General features: G+C 48.5%; 1 protein-coding gene across 2 annotated transcripts in view; it reads left to right on the top strand.

The window, feature by feature from the left end:
• Positions 1-12,614, top strand: part of PI4KA (phosphatidylinositol 4-kinase alpha) — a 109,968-nt gene that overhangs the window by 42,236 nt on the left and 55,118 nt on the right. For both annotated transcript variants that reach the window (XM_055118744.1, XM_055118745.1), the window contains 5 exons: positions 155-250; positions 643-826; positions 1,383-1,486; positions 7,307-7,475; positions 9,505-9,555. In XM_055118744.1, coding sequence (XP_054974719.1) covers positions 155-250; positions 643-826; positions 1,383-1,486; positions 7,307-7,475; positions 9,505-9,555 — 604 coding nt within the window. The remainder of the gene's footprint in view (positions 1-154; positions 251-642; positions 827-1,382; positions 1,487-7,306; positions 7,476-9,504; positions 9,556-12,614) is intronic.

Here is a 12,614-nt window from a genome sequence, read left to right as displayed (position 1 = left end):
TTCTAGTGATATTTCTGGGGAAAGATTGCACAGTGCAATTCTTCAACTTCCTAGAACTGAGACACCAAAAAATAAAGCAAAACAAAACACAAACACAGAACCCTTAGCAGTTGATTGTGATGCCTTACGCCATGTGGGTTTCCTCATCACTTAGGTGTCTGAAAGCTGGCTTGACTGTGGACGCAGTCATCGTGGAGGCCTTCCTGGCCAGCCTCTCCAACCGCCTCTACATCTCCCAGGAGAGTGATAAGTAAGTCCCAGCCCTGAGCAGCAGCATTTGCCCTCTGCAGCCTGGGGCGGAGGGAGTGGAGGGGGTTCTTGGGGCTGTGCACGCTGTGCTTCTTTCTTGCATAGCAGGGGTTTGCTGCACGATTTCAGAGGTAGGTCCTCTCCCCTCCGCCTTTAGAATGTCTGGACCTTCAAATGTGAGAAGTTATATGCGGGAGAGATCTGTCTCTCAGTCTGTTGCCCAGGCCTTTGTGTTTCTGCTGGTGAGTTAGGATCCCATCTGCCACTCTTGGATGAATGCTTCACCCAGAAGGTGATGATGGCATTGAAGCTCAGGGCTCTCTTCTGGATTTCATTTTATTGCTGCCTCCCAGTGGACTGTTCCCAGGGCCCTTCTGTTCTTCTCATCCTTAGGGACGCTCACTTGATTCCTGACCATACCATCCGAGCCTTGGGACACATTGCAGTGGCCCTGAGGGACACCCCAAAGGTCATGGAACCAATTCTACAAATCCTGCAGCAGAAATTTTGCCAGCCTCCATCTCCTCTTGATGTGCTCATCATCGACCAGCTGGGCTGCCTGGTTATCACCGGAAATGTAAGGAAATTCCCTGCCACAAGACCTGCTCATGCCTGGCCTCTTGTGAGCCTCCTCAAATAGCTTTGACTATCAGAAATAGCGAAATACTGATTTTATTGGGGCCGGAGTCACTGTACAGCAGGTACGATGATTGCTTTGCACATGGCTGACCCAGGTTCAGTCCCTGGCGTCCCATATGGTCCCCTGAGCACAGCCAGGAGTAATTCCTGACTGCAGAGCCAGGTGTGAGCCCCGACTCAACAAAAAATTCATTTACCCTGAACTTGATTTAAGTCCTCACAGCTGTCTTCTCACTAAATACTGAAGTTTGGTTCTGTTCTGTGCTGCCCTGGAGATGGTGGGAGCTACGCCTGTTTGGTTGCTTAGGGGTCGTTCCCAGCTGAACCTGGGGGCTCCCAGCGGTGAAGCATGCACTCCACCCCTCCCAGCCCTCTGTGTGGCCTCTGCCTAGGAGGATCCATGTGTTGCTGCACTGTGATGGAGGGGCCCCCTCTGAGGAGGGGCTTTCGTGGAGAAATTGTGGCCCACTCACGGTGTCTCTGCTCTCTTCCAGCAATACATTTATCAGGAAGTGTGGAATCTCTTCCAGCAGATCAGTGTGAAGGCCAGCTCTGTGGTGTATTCAGCTACTAAAGATTACAAGGACCATGGCTATAGGTAAGATTCTTCCCTGCCTCATTTCCACCCTGAGCAGTACTGCCCCCTGGGGGCTGGAGAGTGACAGCCTCAGGTGCTCTTCAGGTTTGAGGGTGTGTTCTGTTCGTTCCCTTTGAAAGAGTGGATTTTCAGGGAGGTTCAGAGTGGTTTGTTTTTGTCCCCTCCTGAAAAGGGTTGGTAGAATAAATAAGTTGGGAACCTCTACTCTAGGTCATAACAATATTTAACTCCCTTTGAAAAATGTGAGGATTGGAGGGGCTGGAGCAATAGCACAGCGGGTAGGGCGTTTGCCTTGCACGCGGCCGACCCGGGTTCGATTCCCAGCATCCCATATGGTCCCCTGAGCACCGCCAGGGGTAATTCCTGAGTGCAGAGCCAGGAGTAACCCCTGTGCATCGCCGGGTGTGACTCAAAAAGAAAAAAAAAAGAAAGAAAAAAAAAGAAAATGTGAGGATTGGAGATTTGTCTTTTTAAAAAAATTCTTTAAAAGCACTTATGTGAGAGAGACAGACACAGAGAGACACAGAGAGAGAGAGAGAGAGAGAGAGAGAGAGAAGAGAAGCACCTACCATAGAGGCAGAAATAGTGGGAGTGATGGGAGGGAACCTGGGGACCCTGGTGCTGAGAAATGTACACTGGTAGAGGGATGGGTGTTGAAACACTGTATGACTGAAATCCAATCATGAACAGCTTTGTAAAGGTCTGTCTCAGTGATTTAATTAAAAAGTTAAAAAAAATTTTAAAAAGCACTTACAGGTTTTCTATATAATCTATAAATGAAATCCTTATAGAAAGTACATACTAAATATTGATAACAAAATACATATGCTTATTAAATCATTTCATTATCTTTAATAATTTGCATTTTAATTATCAAATGACCAATTTTTCGAAGGGGTGAACCCACTACTTGGGCAGGGGCTTACTCTTGGCTCTATGCTCAGTGATCACTCCTGGTTGTGAGTTCAAAAGCTTGATGCCCACTTTTGGTAGTCATGAGCCACTTCTTCATCCCAGCCAGCTGGTGGTAATGGGTGCACAAGGAGGAGATGGAGGCCAGGCTGGTTGGTGATCAGTCGCCGCTTATTCTGAACTCTATCCTATTCTAGTCTCACTGTGCCCCTCATTCCAGTCTCCCTGTGCACTCTGTTTTCCATTCTCTCACACGAAGTCTCAAGGCCTTAGTTACAGAGAAATCATGAAGGGTTGGGAATAGCAATTAAACAGAGATGTGGTAGCACAATCAATATATGTAAATCCCTTCTTTAAGGGGAAGCTTCTTCTAGGACAAACTCTCATCCTGCAAGGAGATCCGCCAAGGGTGGAATTCCATCTAAGGTGTATTACTTTCCCCTTTCCTTAGTCCAGATCCATTTAAACGTTCATCTTAAATTTACTTCTTTTTTTTTTTTTTTTTTTTTGCTTTTTGGGTCACACCCGGCGATGCACAGGGGCTACTCCTGGCTCTGCACTCAGGAATTACCCCTGGCCGTGCTCAGGGGACCATATGGGACGCTGGGATCTGAACCCAGGTCAGCCGCGTGCAAGGCAAATGCCCTACCCGCTGTGCTGTCTCTCCAGCCCCTTAAATTTACTTCTTAATAATATTTCTAGATATTTTTTATGGACACAGTAAGAGATACATTAAGTTTAAAAACTAACTCTCCTGGGGACATCTCACTGTATACTTCAGACTACAATCCTCAGGCCAGGTTAATCCTTCCTAACCTCACAGGGTCCTTATCCAGTTACTTCTCTTTGGGTCATGAGAGAGTTTATCCATGACCATGCTCTTAACTTATATGTTTGAGAGGTGCTTGTCCTGTCCCTTTTCGATGCTTGGGTAGCTTACAGCTTGCCCTGGGCCATCCAGTCCCTCGTCAGAACTAAGGGCAACTGAGGTTTAAGTTGAGTAAATATGACATATTCCCAGGAGTAAATATTGTTTGGAGTCAATTAACTCCCAAGCATTAAATGTCTTCCTGTGTCTATACAAAGAGAACATTGCTCTAAAGTGAACTATGCAAGGGACGTAAAGGAAAGAGAAAAGCAATATGTCACTTATAAATACAAAATCCAGAGACCTCTAAAGAATCTTGACTTTAAAAATCACAGGGTCTGGTTTGGGTATATAAGTGATTAACAGATAGGGAAAGCAGAGCACAGAGGGGAAGTTAAAGATAAACATAGAGGAACAGGAGTGCCTCAGGAGCACTGTGATGGGTGTAGCTCAATAAACCTAAACTCCCTGCAGTGAAGGAGAAAGGACAAACCAGTGCTATCCAACACTTGGTCATGCTCTGGAACCATATGTGGTGCAGGGGAATTAACTGGGGTCATTTGTTTGCAAAGCAAGCTACTTTAATCTCTCTATTATTTTGCCAACCCAGTAAAGAATCGAATTTTTATATTTATTTATAGTATTTGTCTACGTAGAAATCCCTGAATAAAATTGTTTAAAAAAAGAGTAAAAATAAATAAAAGAAGTTATGGGGTAGGGGTGAAGCGATAGTATAGGGTTAGGGCACTTGCCTTGCACACATCCAGTGCCGACACTGCATATGGTCCCTTGAGCACTGCCAGGAGTGATCCCTGAGCACAGAGCCAGGAGAAAGCCTGAGAACCGCCAAGTGTGGCCAAAAAAAAAAAAAAGAGCATTTAAATGCATTTATCAGTGCATACATGATGGAAAATTAAATACCAGCACAACTGCCACCTGGTAGTTTTATTCTGTATGATTTGATATTGTTGTTGTTGGTTTTCTGATTTTGGGTTTTGACCACACTGGCGTCAAACTATTCCCTGTGGTGCTTGGGGTCGAACCTGGGCCTCCTGCATGCAGAGCATGTGTGCCGCTGTCTCTCCTGCCCATGGAAAGGAGCATTTCAGTGCTCAGACTCGCCCCTGCTTCGTGTCGACTCACACGCACACCTGGAGCTTTTTTCTAATCAGCACATCAGCCGGGCTGTGCATGCTCCTCCTTCACATGTCACCTGTGGCTGGCTGTGTTACCACCCTTTGTGTATTGACCCAGGGACACTGACTTGGTGTTAGGTAACTCTCTTGCTTTTCGTGCTTCGTCAGACATCCTAACAGCCACATCCTGTGAGTCCCTCTGATGATTCCTTCAGGTAGATTCAGAGAGGGTCGAAGGGAATCTGCTTTCAGCATCCTCCCATCTTCATGTTATTTTTGCTTATTTGTGTTTGGGGATCACACCTATAGGTACTCAGGGACTATTCCTGGCTCTGTGCTCAGGAGAGACTTGGCCCCTGGTGGTCCTTGGGTTTGTGGTAGTGGGGATTGAATGGTGGTCTGCTGCAAGCCAAGCCAGCCCCTTACCTCCTTGACACTCTCTCTCTCTCTCTCCCTCTCCCTCCCTCCCTCTTTCTCTCTCTCCTTCCCTCCTTCCCTCCCTCCCTCCCCCTCCCTCCCTCCTTCCCTCCCTCCCTCCCCCTCCCTCCCTTCCTCCCTCTCTCTCTCTCTCTCTCTCTCTCTCTCTCTCTCTCTCTCTCTCTCTCTCTCTCTCTCTCCCCTGGTTGATACCTGAATGATAGTTGGCATTTTTTTTGTGAACCAGTTTGTTCTTTGCTCTCACCTGGGAATGTCTTGGGGACAGGGACATGTTGGTCCATGTTCTGAGCTTCTCATAAGAATTTTTCTGTTCTCAGGAAGAGAGGGAAGGGAGGGAGTGACATCGGGAGGACAGAGCAGTAGGAAGGGAAGAAGCTATTGTCCCTCTTTGGCATTTCTGTGTCCCTCTCCTCACCACAAAGGCAGGTCAGTCACTGGGAGCTGGACTATGACACGTAATAAAACACTCAGCTACTCCGAGCCAGTTTCTCTTTTTCAAATACCTGAGATGAGAATAGTGACAGCACTCAGCATTGTCACTATTTCCTGCCTTTCTGCCACCATCGAGAGTCCAGGCTTTTCCATAGTGAAACTGGCTGGGTCAGCTCACCTCGCCCTCTCTCCATCCATCGCTCCATCTCCCTTGGTCTTTGCACAGACCAGATAAGATGCAGAGACCAGGGCACCTCTTTCCCGTGTTACCTGCTTGTTCCAAAACGAATCCTGCACCTTGCAACCACCTGCCCCCTGCCTCCTCCCTCACCCTCCATTTTTCCTGCTGACCTTTGCATCTCTCCTGCTGCTCCTGGCTCCTGCTGTCTGCTTGATGCTCGCTCTGCTTCACAGTTCCTTGGCTTCTCACTCAGGTGTTCTTTTCTTTTTCATTTTTTGGCAGGGGGTGAGGGCCACACCAGTGATGCTCAGGGCTTACTTCTGGCTCTGGACTCAGGGATCATGCCTGGTAACTATATAGGATGCTGGGGATTGAACGCAGGTTAGCCAAGTGCAAAGCAAGCACCCTACTCGCTGTGCTGTCTCTCCAGTCCCAGGTGTTCTTTTCTGTCTTAAAATGTGTTATTGATGGGACTAGAGAAATAATACAGTGGGTAAACTGCTTGCCTTTGCACATGGTTGACCTGGCACCCCATATGGTCTTCTGAGCACCGCTGGGTATGGCCCCAAAACAAAAAAATTTTAAAAGCCCACAAACCTGTTATTGCTACAAAAAGTGGTTTGTTCACTTCTTAAGGAGTAGAAGCATTATTGTTGTTGTTGTTGTTGTTATTGTATATTTTTTGGCTTGGGACCTCACCCAGCGGTACTCAGGGCTTACTCCTGGAGGTGCTTTGGGGGACCACATGCAGTGCCAAACTCTGGTCAGCTATTGTGCAAGGAAGCACCCTACCCTCTGTACTCTCTGGCCCCTAAGCACTTACTCTTATCTGTTTGCCTGTACCTATCAGGAATTTCACCTCCTGAGAAGAGGTACCTTTATCACAGCTGCCATTTTCTCCGTGATAACCAGTGTTTTACAGAGACCTTTCACTTGTTCCTACATCCAGTGAACAGTCTTGTTGCCTTGGTGGTCCTGATGTCCTGCCACACTGATGAGCTGCTCCTGCATCACCGGGCCTGAGAGTTGAACCCTTGGCCTATGTTGCTGGGGCCTCTAGTGAGTGGCCTCTAGGCCCCAGCACTGCTAGGGAGGGGCCTGTTTCAAAAGCAGAAAGTTCTTGGCTGCTCGGCTCCGGTCATGCACCTGTGTGACTTCTAGGTGCTGGGCCAGCTTTGAGGATTCAGAGCCTCTGGCTGAGGGAGTGGTGCCCACTTCTTGCAGGGGTTGACCTGAGACTGACACAGTCTGAGATTATTTCACTGAGTGTTTCCTAGGTGTCAGCTGTGAGCTAAAAACTAACATCAGGCACTGCCAGGAAAGTAACCCAAAGGGCTGGAGCATAGGCTTTGCATGCAGGGGCCCCAAGTTTGAACCCTGCCTCTGCACGGTTCCCTTGAGCACTGTCAGGAGTGATCTTTGAGCACCACTGATTGTGGCCAGAAAGCAAACAACAAAACACCCACCATCAGTTCCATAGTAGGGGTGATACTGGGAAGAATCTGATCATCAGGTGGACATTTCACCAGTGACATGATGAATTAAAGTTGGTGTCATCTGAGGGGAGATGCACAGTCCATGGAGGAGATGCCTGGTCATCGCCCTTTCATTCTGAGCAGTTCCGAAGTGCCCCGGCAGTGCAGGCTCCTGGAACCTAAGCAGAACCCAGGGGATCTCTGTTGGGTTCAGGAGGAAAGTTTCTGCATGAACTCTTTTTGTTTAGGGGTGCTTGTTCGCAGTGGTGGCTTGTCCACTCTGGCAGACCTCTGTGTTTGCGGTGCTGAGGGGGTGGAGGCGGGCTGGGCGCCCACGGCATGGGGCCCGCATGGTGCAGCTGTCATTTCTCCCTGCAGGCACTGCTCCTTGGCAGTCATCAATGCCCTGGCTAATATCGCAGCGAATATCCAGGACGAGCACCTGGTGGACGAGCTGCTCATGAACCTGCTGGAGCTGTTCGTGCAGTTGGGACTGGAGGGCAAGCGCGCCAGTGAGCGGGCCAGCGAGAAGGGGCCCGCGCTGAAGGTAGGGGAGGAGGGGCTGTGGCTGCCCCGCTGGCCAGGACTACGCTGCCAGATGGCAAACGAGTCAGACCCGTCTGGGACAATACAGGAACCAAGGAGGCTGGTTCTGTCTCTGAGGGTCTGGGCGAGGGAGGTCACACCTGCACCCTTGGTGAGAAGACACAACCGGGGCTGGACTCCGCCCGGCCCTTCTCTCCCAGTGGGAAGCCTGGGATAGAGGCTCTTCATCAGCTACAGAAGAGCCAGACCCAGCCTCATCTTGAGTCATTCCAAGGTGACAGGCCCGTGGACAAACACAAACTCTCTGTCGCAGACCCTGGGGGACTCAATGACCAGCCTGAGGCAGACTGAACTTCCCCCAGCCTGTCTCCTCTGACATGTCATGTGGCTGCCCGTCTCCTCACCGAGTCTCTACCTTTGTCCTCTGTCTTTCCTATCCACACTTCTGCCTTCTAAGCCAGAGTTCCTACCTGCCGCACTGGACAGGAACTGTCCTGTCCTGAGTTCATGGGTCAGCGCACTCGCCCTGTGAAGAGGCAGATGGTGCCTGTCTCAGGCTTACTGGGATGTGCAGTCTCAGTTGCTCTCACTCAGCTCTGCCATGACAACCGCGAAGCCGCCGTAGAAGTCAGTGGACATGGAGCATCATTTCCAAGAGCAGGCAGTGGCTCATGTTTGGCCAACAGAGGTGCCTGCTCAGGGCTTGGTGAGGGGTGATGACGAGAACCAAGCGGAGCGATGTGTCTGGCCAGCTGCTCACGTTGGCTGGTCAGGAAGGCCTCTCTGAGGAGACAGTCCTGTCAGAAACTGAATGAGGAAACCTCCTGTGAAAATCTTTGTTTTGTTTTGAGGGCCACACCCTAAGTATGCTTCAGTCTTACTCTGGGCTCTGCACTCAGGGATCACTCCTGGTGACCTCAGGGTGCTGGGAATTGAACCTGGATTGACTGCATGAAAGGCAGTCACCTTGCCCACTCTACTCTCCCTCTGGACCATGAATATCTTGACTTAAGAGATGGAGTAGCAAAAGGAACCCCTAGACCCCTTTGCTGTGATTTTTTTCCTTCCTGCACCTGGTCTTCCAACAGCGATCTTGGTGACAATTTGAGTCTTCCAGGATGGTGCCCAGCGAGGTCCCAGCCCATTGTGAGAGCCTGTCCCTCGTGTCCTGTGGGCCTTCTGTTCTGAGATGAGAGGACCTCCTGGAAGGGTGGCCCTTGGGCTGCCCCCCCAATGCCTGACTTCTCTGCATGGGTACAGTCTCTCACTTGGGAGTTAAGGCTTTCTTCAAGGTCTGGGTGTGCCTTGGGCAATGTAGGGGCTCCATTTTCTACCATTTGGGACCAGGCTCTGATTTTGTTCTTTGCAGGTTAATTCCTCTTTACCAGTCATCCTGTTCCCAAGCAGGGGCAGCACTTCGATGGGCCCTTGCAGGGTACTGGGGTGTTGGAGGAGCCAGGGAAGGGGACTGGTCACATGCCACCCTACAGAAGACAGAGCTGTGATTTTAAGAAACATGGGCTCCTCCAGTCATGGTACACACACATTTTAGTGTTTAGCATAGAGCAGACAGAACATTGAGGGTGGACACCAGCCTGGAAATTCTGATTCAGCTTGGCTTAGGATTCTGTTCTCAGCCCTGAGCACCTTGGACCCGGCAGACTACTCAGATTCCTCAGTTCAAGCTGTGTCTGGCAAGTAGGGTTTGCTCTGCGGCCTCCGCTGCTGCACTTTGTATAAGCACAGAAAACAAATCAATTAAAAACAAAATTTGAGGACTGGAAATGTGGCTCAGGTAGTAGAGCACATACCTTGACTGTGTGAAGCCCTGGGTTTGCCGCTTGATCCCTGGTGTAACCTGGCGATACTTGCATGCCAAACACCATCTGTAGTGGTGTGGAGCACCTCAGTACTGCCAGCACTGCCCCCACCCCATGCTAAAAACTAAAAAAAAGAGAAACAATATTTGAGTTGAATATAAATGTGATGTCTTTCATTTATTTGAGTGACACAATTCTGTTTTTTTCTAGGCTTCTAGCAGTGCTGGGAACTTGGGTGTACTCATTCCCGTAATAGCTGTGGTAAGTATGTATTAATTCAGTGGTTTCAAACTCAGGTTCTGTGTTCAGGTGTGAGCCCAGCAGGCTCTTCAGGAAAAGTTGGTTGAGGCCCTCTGATTTCCTAGCGGAGATTCTTTCATGATGGTCGCATAGGTATGGGCCCCCACCCACAGCCAGGGAATCCACTCACTTCTGCTGGCATGGCTCCCAGATTCTTGGTCAGATTCTGGGTTCGTGCTGGGTCTCCCGTAATGAACATCTGACCCTAATGAGGGCCCAGCCAGCATCTGTTCTCCTCCCCACCCTTTTCCCTTCCTGCCAGGTGAGGCCTAGTGTCTGTAAAGCCATGTGTGTCCCTTCACCAGTGTGGTTGATCATCATCCTGCATCTAAGAACTCTAAGGGAGTCCAGTCTTAGCTGGCCACGATGGATGGAAAATGACTTATTATTTGTCTCTCTTAGTTCCATGTCACACAGTGCATTTTGTGGAGCATTTCACCTCACTTCTGCTATTCCTTCTTCCTTTGCTCTTTCCCCCATAAGTGCCTGACTCAGGAGGGGAGCAGCGTTGTTTATTTCCTGCTGCCTCTCTGTCCACACATTTCTTCTTCCTCATTATGCTTGAGGAGACAGAGGCTGGGCCTGCTTGCAGCTCCCTGAGTGGCCTGTTTTTGAATTTGGTCCCCAAACCCTGTTCCCACCCCCAGAGTGATAATAGATGTTCTCTCCTTGAAGAATTGATTTCCCGAACATTTGGCTGGTCTTGTACATCCACACATTGTTAATTTTTATAGGTCTGTCTTTACACTGATTAGTGCATAGTTGTGTATTTGTTTATTTGGTTTTGGGGCCATGCCCAGTGGTGCCAGGGCTTACTCCTGGTTGTACATCCAGGAATCCCACCTGGCAGTGCTCAGGGAGCCATATGGGATGCTTGGGATTGAACCCAGGTCGGCCATTTGCAAGGCAGGCGCCCTCCTTGCTGTATTATCTCTCCAGCTCCTATAGTTGTGTGACCTTCTAAAGTGCCTGGGCCAGTCAGTGATTGAACCATGCCCACTTTGAATACTTAGTCTTCGTCTATTGTGTGGTCTCTTATATGATAGAAAAAACATTCATATATTTATATATATATACACATATATATATGTATATATGTGCGCATATATATATATACACTTTCCACTGTCACTGTCATCCCATTGCTCATCGATTTGCTCAAGCGGGCACCAGTAATGTCTCTCATTGTCTCATTGTGAGACTGGTTGTTACTGTTTTTGTCATACCGAATACGTCATGGGTAGCTTGCCAGGCTCTGCTGTATGGGCGCAATACTCTCGGTAGCTTGCCGGGCTCTCTGAGAGGGGCGGAGGAATCGAACATGGGTTGACTGCGTGAAAGGCGAACGCCCTACCGCTGTGCTATTGCTCCAGCCCATATATAACTTTTACTTACTTATTTTTTTTTTACCTTTTTCTCCTCTCAGTGTCAGAGAGTGAGACCAGGGCTTCATGCAGAGGAAGAATGTGCTCTACCCCGGAGTCACATTCCCAATCCAAATGTAATTTTAACAGAAGTTAATGGTTATGTTCTGGAGGAGTAAGCAAATATTTGATTCTCTTACTCAACAGAGAGCACAGAGATCATGGGTTCTCGTGTTTATTTTGCTTTCCGGTTACCCTTGGACCCTCTAGGAGAAACATATTTCCAAAGTTTGGGCTTGGGTTTTTTCTATTTCACATGTTATGTACTTTATTTTTCGGGGAGGAGGGAGTGGGAGACTTACCCAGCTGTGTTCAGGGGTTACTTCCAACTTTGTGCTTGAGGGACCATGTGATTCCAGGGATCAGACCCAGGCCTGCTGAGCTGCTCTTGGACCTCACCATTTTTTTGAAAGGAAAAGTAACGTGTTTGGGCTCCTTTGATGACAGATTTATTCCTTTTGATATGGGGGCCACACCTGATGATCTTAGGGTTTACTCTTAACTCTGTACTCGGGGATCATTCCTGGTGGCCCTCAGGGGACCGTTACTAGTCCTGGGGATCAAACCAGGGTTAGCCACATATGATGCAAGTGCCTTACTACCTCTTGCTGGCCCCAGTATCTCAAATTTATTGAGTAGGGAAAAATATTTGTTGAAAAGAATTGCTAGTGTTCGTAAGTTAAGAAGTGTCATTTATACTTCTTTGTATTTTTGTTGGTGGTGAGGGTTAATTCTTTAACTTTTGGACTACACCCAGTCTTGCTCTAGAGTTACGTCTGGTGCATTGTTTGAGGGTTACTCCCAGTGGTACTCAGGCTACTATGCAACCATAATCAGACTTGGACCTTCTGGGTGTAAAATATGTGTTCACTTCAGTGAATTCTCTTGGGCTGTGGTTTTCAATACCGTGTTTCACTAGTCTGTGGCCTTGTGAGCCTGGGAGCAGGAGAGGGAGCGCCTTCGGTCTGGGTCTTAGGCTTGCTAAGGCTCCTTCATGCTTGGCTTTGGTGTTTTCTGTCCTGCTGTTTTGTCAATAATATATTTTCAGAAGTATCACTTATCAAATGTCTTCTATTTGTATCCAGCCTACTATTTAATGAGATGTTTTTAGAGGTATCTGACACTTCGAGACTTGGTTACTACACTGTCGTAGGGGTTTGGTAAGATGTGCCTCCTGCTGAAGAACATGTGGACTTCACTTAGAGCGCCTGCAGCTTTGTGGCCTTGAACAGGTTATTTATTCTCTCGGTGCCTGTAAAAAGAGCTAGAAGGCTAATATTCTCTAGGTCAAGAACCTTCAAAGCTCTGCTCTCTCCCTCTGGATAAATGGATTTATACTCAGGTTTGCGCTTAAAGAAAGCTAAGCAGTAGAAGCCCATCCAGAAACACCTTCACTCCCCAGTTAGTTACCTGCAAGTACTCTCTCAGATTATGATTTTTAAAGTAATAAGTTCTTACCTCATTGTTGTTAAGCACCAAGAATTGACCTAAGGGCTGGAGTGGTAATATGGTAGGTAGAGCACTTGCTTTGCATGTGCTAGAGCTGGGTTCAGTCCCTGGCATCCCATATGGTCCCCTGAGACCCACCAGGAGTGA

Source organism: Sorex araneus, chromosome 11 (assembly GCF_027595985.1).
Source record: "Sorex araneus isolate mSorAra2 chromosome 11, mSorAra2.pri, whole genome shotgun sequence".
In the NCBI taxonomy this organism is placed as follows: domain Eukaryota; kingdom Metazoa; phylum Chordata; class Mammalia; order Eulipotyphla; family Soricidae; genus Sorex; species Sorex araneus.
The sequence above is the reverse complement of the archived record's forward strand: the minus strand, read 5'-3'. Positions and strand labels throughout refer to the sequence as shown.